The sequence below is a fragment of the Egretta garzetta genome, unplaced genomic scaffold (assembly GCF_000687185.1).
Source record: "Egretta garzetta isolate BGI_Z169 unplaced genomic scaffold, ASM68718v1 scaffold412, whole genome shotgun sequence".
Lineage (NCBI taxonomy): Eukaryota > Metazoa > Chordata > Aves > Pelecaniformes > Ardeidae > Egretta > Egretta garzetta.
The window spans coordinates 1,048,405-1,055,786 of NW_009258770.1; the positions used below are offsets into that span (position 1 = coordinate 1,048,405).

The 7,382-nt window shown below is 41.7% G+C and overlaps 1 protein-coding gene across 1 annotated transcript in view; it reads left to right on the plus strand.

Moving 5' to 3' along the window:
* Positions 1-7,382, plus strand: part of LOC104135706 (zinc finger DHHC-type palmitoyltransferase 15) — a 19,531-nt gene that overhangs the window by 1,376 nt on the left and 10,773 nt on the right. The window contains exons 2-5 of the mRNA XM_035889064.1: positions 3,165-3,191; positions 5,705-5,799; positions 6,637-6,794; positions 6,922-7,005. Coding sequence (XP_035744957.1) covers positions 3,165-3,191; positions 5,705-5,799; positions 6,637-6,794; positions 6,922-7,005 — 364 coding nt within the window. The remainder of the gene's footprint in view (positions 1-3,164; positions 3,192-5,704; positions 5,800-6,636; positions 6,795-6,921; positions 7,006-7,382) is intronic.

The window sequence follows — 7,382 nt, forward strand, 5'->3', positions numbered from 1 at the left end:
ACCCGCAGCCGGCCGGAGGAAACGCCTCGTTACCAGCCAAGCCCGTGGTGGGATTAATTAGGGGGATTTTTGTGGTGCGCTGGCCTGTTTCTCCATAAGGATTGTATCCTAGCTGGGCTGGCTAGGTGTTGCGATTCTTCTACTTACTCTAAGTCCATGTTTTGTATGGCCTCGTGTCAGCCGGGGGAAGAGGCATCTGTGGAGACGGGGAGATTTATACCATAAAAACACCAAAACCGATAAGGTTCAGTTGTGGTTTTGGGTTTATGCAGCAAGAAAAATCAGTGTATGCCCTGCGTTGCAGTCATTTTTTTATATTCTGAAAAGGAGAGGAAAAAAAGTTACATTAAATCACGCTCGTGAGTCAAGTAACTTGTTAAGAGTAGCATGGAAAACACTAAATTTTAGAAAGGAAATTTTTGGTGCTGGCTAGTAATTGTATAGTGTAATGTAGCAATTTAAGTATATGGTAAGTTGCAAGCTTTCTTGCATTTATTATGTTCTGGTATAGTGTGTGCGCTACGGGAAGAAAGGATTGCTAGGTCTGGTGGAGGTGGAGAGAGAAGCCCCGGTAGCTTGGGCTTCTGAAGTTGCGAGGAGGAGCACGTGGCTCTTTCTCGTCAGGAGAGGGTGAGCCAGATAAAGGAAGCCAAAGTTCTCGGAATGGTACGTTTCTGTGAAAAGAGCTGCATTCCGGTACTGCTCAGCAAATTTAAATCAGATTTCTGTTAGGGTTGCCAATGCAGTAAGACCTCCTGTTTTTTCTTGACGGGGACTAAAATGAAATGCAGCTTCTTTGATCTTTTTTAATTGGCAGTTAGGCAAAACCCCCAAATACTTCATGACATTTTATTCCACCTCTGGGATGGTGGGCTGTTTCTTTCAAGAATTCACATGGAACGATACCTCCAAGGTGCATGTAACTGTCAATTAGACCATGTGACAAAAAAAATTAAAGTATATCCCTGAAATGCTGTCAGTCATTGAAATATGGTTTGTTTGCAGTGCTGTGCAAATTCAGTAATTTTTCATGCTGGTTAATTCCGAGTCTTAGGGCAGCTGTTAGAAAAGACTCTCCTGATTTAAGCGGGGTTTGGATTGGGCCTGTGTTATTCTGCAAATGCTGGTTAGGCTGGCAGGAGCACATCTCGCTGCCTAGAATCACGGCTTAAAATCACTCCTTTGCCCACACCCATCTGTTTTTTTGCCCCATCTTTCTCTCTCATGCATTTTATTTGTGTGTGGAGGAGGCTATCTATACAGAAATTAAAATGACTACGTTATTTTAGGATTTGAACATTAACTGTTAGCATCTGCAGTTACTTGAAAACCAGCTCTCAGGACATTCTCTCTCTTCCAGATTTCTGACATAGCAAGGCTTTCTGTGTTGGCTTCTTTTATGTTTGTCAGGTGTCTATTGTGTATTGCCATTGCAGCTGTTGCAAGGATATAAATAGTAGATGCTGTGTTGGGATTCTTGATTTTCATCTTCAGTTGTGCAGGCTGCTGAGGACTGAAAGGAGTGTGGGGGTGATGTCCTAGAGGCATCTCATGATACTGGGTTCTGAACTTGCAGTGACTGGTGTGGCCAACAAGTCATGCTCCGGAGGAGGCCTCGATGCCATGTCTGGTTGGTGGTTGCTGCCACAGTGAGAACAATGATCTGGTGTCCTGCGATAAAACCTTATCTATATTCTTCATTTAGGAGTTTGCTCTTTTCTCAAGTAAAATCCTTCGAAAGGCCCCATGCTGAGAGTGCGACGTGTGCTTCGGGCGGGAACCAAGCAGTATTTGTAAAAAGCTGATGTAGTTGTCATAGCTTGATGTGTAGCAAGCCAAAGAAAAATCTAAAGGTTTCCTTAGAGTCTTGCTCATCTGAAATTGAGCACACAGAGACTTGACAATTATTTGGTCTTTTCTTTTCATCTACATTGTTGTGTATCACAGAGCTTGCAGATCAAAATTGTTTGTTAGCATGGTTTTAAGAAAAGCTGCTTTCATTAGCAAAAGCAGGACCTCTTGGTTCCTACTCTGATTTACATTTTCCAAGTTTGCTATTCAAGTAAGATGATAGAATGAGTCTTGAGGAGTAGAGTCTCTGTCCAGGCGCTGGCTGTGGGCTAGAAGCAAAAGGCTCCAATCCCTCAATCACTTCTTTTTCTTCTAACAGAGTTACTGAAGGGGTCACTGCTGGTACGAGCACTCTCTCAAATCTTTGAGTGTTCTGACAGTATGATCTTATTTTTGTAAGATTACTGGCCTCTGGCAGATGATCTGTGGCCACTAGTTTCCTTTCATTCCTCTCTTCCTCAGAGAAGTTGCAACCATTAGATTCAAGGCTATGGACTCAGTAGGAGGGGCTCCCATCCCATGAATAGTTGTCTTCCAAGCAGTATTCTGTCAAGGTATCATAGAACTGCCCTGTTTTCAGTTAGAGAGAGATGTGTCTATCTTTTCTGTTAAACTTGGGTGATGGTTTTCAAAATAATGGATGGATTTTGAAATAACCAGTAGAAGTAGGCATTGAGCAACGTACCCTTTGCTGGTTGCTCTAAGCAGTTCTGTCAGTAGGGACTGTTCCTATGATTACGGTAAAGTAAGGAGGGGCTGTAAAAACTCTGCTGGTAGGAAGTGTAAAAATAATTGAGTCATTACAGTGTATCCTTCGTTGCTGACTAGGCCAAAGCCGAGAAAAATTGTCATTTTTTATCTATGCTGATGCAGAAATGCATTGGGGCATGGCTTACTGTGGAGGATCAAGACCACCTAGAGACCGGTGCAAAGCAGGGCGCAAGTACCTGCATAGAAATGCTGCTTGGAAAGGTGCTAGAGGAGCCCTGGTAGTCTTCCCACGTCACTGTCGCCAATGGATTCTTTTTGTCATGTGCCTAATGTACAAATATACAAAATGTGTTTTCTAACAAGGGAAAATACAGCAGAAGTAACAGTTATTGAACATCTTGTTGTGGGTGTGATTTGTGTGAGTAAACAAGGAATTGTTGTCGACACTTTTGATGCTAAACTGTGAGCTCTCATTTTGTCTGTTGAATTTGAACTTTTTCTCCGAAAATGGCTGTATTTCAACTAGAAATGTTATTTGTCACAAACTTTTCTAGCAATCCTATTCGCTTTGTAGACATATGTTGTTTTTTGTTTTTTTTCAGTGACTCTGAGCAACCCTGTGGAAAAAGGTATGTGCATTCAATTTGCTATTTGACACTCAGTCCTTGGGTAAAAAGGTTTGCATATGTTCTAGTTAAAATATCAAAAATACTTTCTGTCACTTTTTCTAAGCTTGCTTACTCTTCTGGTATTTCCTTCCTGTAATTACGCATCTGTGAAGTGTACAGCATGCGTTGTTAGACGTGCTGTAACTTTTGGATGTATTGGGAAAAGCCCTTGTTTAGTCGCAGAATAAGCAAAAGAATGTGAAAGGCTTTGATCCTTTTTACTCTTTCAGAAAAAACTATTTCTGTCTATCAGTACACGCCCATACACACACATACCTGTACACGCCCATACACACACATACCTGTACACGCCCCATTTCTCCCTTTCTTTTTTTACTTTTTCAGAGCTGATTTTACAAGCTAAACAGAAAGGACTGTTCTGTGGCCCGCCTGTTTTTTTTCTTTTTTCTTTTTTTTTCTTTTTTTTTTTTTTTCAGTGAAAGCTGTTTTTAATGTTTTTTGTAGGGAGGCTTTTGCAAAAGATTTTTTCTTTGGTTCTGTTGGCCGCTAACCATACATTGAGCAGTAACACAGGAACTTTTGGTTGCTACCACAGACGAGTTACAGCAAAGGTTTCTGTCTCGTCGTTACTTGGCTTGAACACTTCTCAGCTTCATTTGGTGGTACAGGCAGACAGACAGGGTTCTGAGGTCCCAGATGCGGTACGGTGAGGTCACTGAACGAGTCGGGCAGAACAGCAGGATCACTCGATGAGACTGTTTCCACTGGTGGGTTGTTGGAGGCCACAGTCATGCTCTAAGTATAAGGGGTTAGTGGCCATTTTAGTATTCCTCCTCGCCTTTCCTGGAGGTGCTCTGGAGGCATTTGGCTAATACAGACGGCCTCTTACCTTCCTTTCTTCCAGGGTTCTGAAGGATAGAGTAGGTGTAGTGGTTTTCAGCTGGCAAATTGTTCCATGAAGAGCAATTTAAAGATACTTTACAGATCCTCCAGACTGCTGCATCAAGTAAATTCTCTTTCCACTATAGAGCTGTCCTAATATTTGAAACTGTTACAGAGAAACCATAGAAAGCATATCTTAATGATTATTCAGCAGAAGAAAGTTATTAGTTGCCTAATCTATTAGTGCATCTCCAGGTCAGCTTCCTCTAACATGCCACTGTATTGCTTTATCAACAAAATTAAACCTGTTGTGAGATTTATCTCCTTACATCTTAACTTCAAAATGACTGAGCTCCACCTGCACGTAGTACAAGGATAACATCTCAAACAAACTTAAGAGCATAATAATGAATTATCCTTGATTCACAGATCATTCACGCAACCCATCACATTCTTGTGAGGCGTATCAGATCATTTGCCATCTCATTAGAGAGTCTCAAAGCTCTGTTTGGCCTTTTTACCAATTACATTTCCACACAGTTGGGCTTGCTTGAGAAGTTCGGAAGTATTTGGATTTTAGACTTCTCTTTCCACTAGTAGTAGTTCCTTTAATCTTAGTTTTTAAAACTTGAAGCTTAAATAAAACAGGGAAAATGAGGTTATTACTGTGATTAAATGGTGTGTTTAAATAAAGCTGTCCTGCAACTGTTTGATAATGTCTTAGTGAGTCAAATCTTAAAGAAATAACAATCAAATAGTTTGTGTCGCTGAGGGATAGCTGTCCTTTGGCTTTCTGAACCGCAGTACGCCTGCCTATGCCCAAGGGCTTTGAAATAAAGTTCGCATATTGAAATAAGATTACTCTGACGCATGCTGGACTTCATGTGATGATGTTGTGTCTAGTGGATTACAACTCTATCTCGGTAATCACAAGACCCATTTTTCTCAATCTGAGGGATGCTTTCCTGATTTGTTTTATTCTGTCAACTGTGGCAAATCTAAAAGAGCTTTAGTAAGAGCTGTGATTTTTTTTTCTGGTGATGTAACACTCTGCTAGAGCACATTGTTTCTCTCCACTCTCACAAGTGGTGAAGAATGCATGGCATGAGTGGACAGTATGGTACTGTATGGAGAGCATGGCAGTGGATAATATGGTACTGTGATTCTAAGTGCATTTAGTAGCAACTGAACCCCAAATCTGGACATGCTGGAGTATTGCATTATTAACCTTTATGCTGCTCAGCACCAACCAGTTCTGCTTTGCCTGTGCCTAGGATATGGGGAAGAGACAGGAATCCTGTCGTTCCCAGTGATACAGGGTTCTCACCTGCCCCGTGGGTGAAGTCTCTTACAGCTGTGTTCTTCCTCGCCCATGGAGTCAGGTGGGGTGAAGGGGAGGCTTGTGACATGGGTAACCCCTAACTGCAGCCACAGACCTCTGAAATTCTACTGCCCCTTTGACCATAAGGTTTAGCTGTATTGTAATACTGGTTGGTACTGTAAATCTTTCATTTTTCCTTTTTTTTTATTGTTGTGAAAGATTGGAATTATGCCCATCACGAATGAAACTTTTGCTTAAGAAGTCATTGTTCTGCTTCTGTTTTTGTTTTGTTTGTTTGTTTTTTTTTTAGTGGCCTATCTTATAATATTCCATATTCTCTTTGTGCTCTTTGTGTGGACATACTGGAAGTCTATTTTTACTCTCCCGGTGCAGCCAGGCAAAAAGGTAAGAGTCCAAGCACTTTTCATTCATGGCAGAATGAAAGCAGAGATGCCAAAGAATCCTTCAGTCTAGTTGATCTGGACAACTGATCAGATTTTCTAAAGAGGTTGAAAGTGACCTAGGGTTGTCCATAAAAACTGAGTAATTTACCATTCTGAGAATCCTTTAACTCCCCAAAGAGCATGGTTTAAATCAGAGATGGTGTTAACTTTAGAAGCTGCCTTTTCAGGTGTTCCAGGGCCCGATAGGATTTTTCGTGTTGAGAATAATAGGATTGATGATGATTAACTTACATGTTTATAGTGTCATTGATCTCTAAGCATTCAACAAGTTGCAAACCAAATCCCAAGGACCTTCCTTAACCCAGCCTTAACTGGAGTCTCCTGAGTATAGACCTTAGGTTTGGGTTTTCACTCTTCATGGAAGACGTTGCAGTGCAAGTGGAAACTGGTGCTTGTGCAATGGTAGTGGGGTTTCTTGACCTTTTGAGCCAGGCTGGAGACAGGTTCTTGCTCACAAGGGAAGTGCTCAAAGGGTCCTTATCACAGTTAGTAATGTTCTTCATGAAAAATAGCAATCTAAGGCAGCAGTGGTATCAATTCTAGTATGTTGTGTTGTGATCCTTAATTTCAGTTTTGCGTTTCTTATTGATGCATCGCGTAGCATTCTGGCTGCCCAGCACGTCCTGTCCCTCTTTGTGTTCCTAACAAACACATTTTCACATTAGATCAATCTCATTAGAGGGAATGAGAGGTAAAAACGTTTCCGAACTTGCCTGTATTTGAAATACTCTCTCTGCTACCCATGGGTAACTGCTCCTCTTATGGCTTCTGCTTCTAGTACCATATGTCCTACGCTGACAAAGAACGCTATGAAAATGAAGAAAGGCCGGAGGTGCAGAGGCAGATTCTCGCCGAAATTGCAAGGAAGTTGCCGGTGTACACAAGAACAGGGAACGGAGGTAGAGCTAAGCAGAGAGCTTTGTTTTCTCTGAACTGAATCAAGCACACTGAAGTAGCGTACGCTGGCAACTCAGATGGTCCTGCCGACCAATGGGGTGTTCCTAATGCCACCACATGCACTGTGTAACTCTTGTGCAAATCATTGTTGTGTCTTTTCTCTCAGGTTTTATGTTTGGGAAAACAAAAAAGCCTTGAATGCTTCCATTCATCTTCAGTGTGGAGTACCAGGTGCTGCTTTTGAGAAGCAGTATGTTACCCTTGTATTTACAGTTCAAAAGCCCACTTATGTTGTCTGAGTGTAGTAATAGGCTGACAAACTCTGTCGTCGTTTTTACTTAAAATGGAGTCTAGCTTAGATGTGCAGGACATGATCCGGTGGACAGATTTTTGGACCTCGTTCTGTGATTAAGTGCGCTCCTTGCAAAGCTTAAAAGTAATTCGTGTTCGTACTGGAGGCTCTGACCTGGTCATTTTTGTCAGACAAGCCAAAGAATTCTGGAGTAAAGAACTGCTCTATAGGCAATTATCAAAATGGAATGGATGCAAAGGCTGAATAAATGCGGAAGCCAGAGGGAAGCGTACGGTTTTGGCTTATGGCTTTTAAGCTGGTTGCAGGCTTTGCAG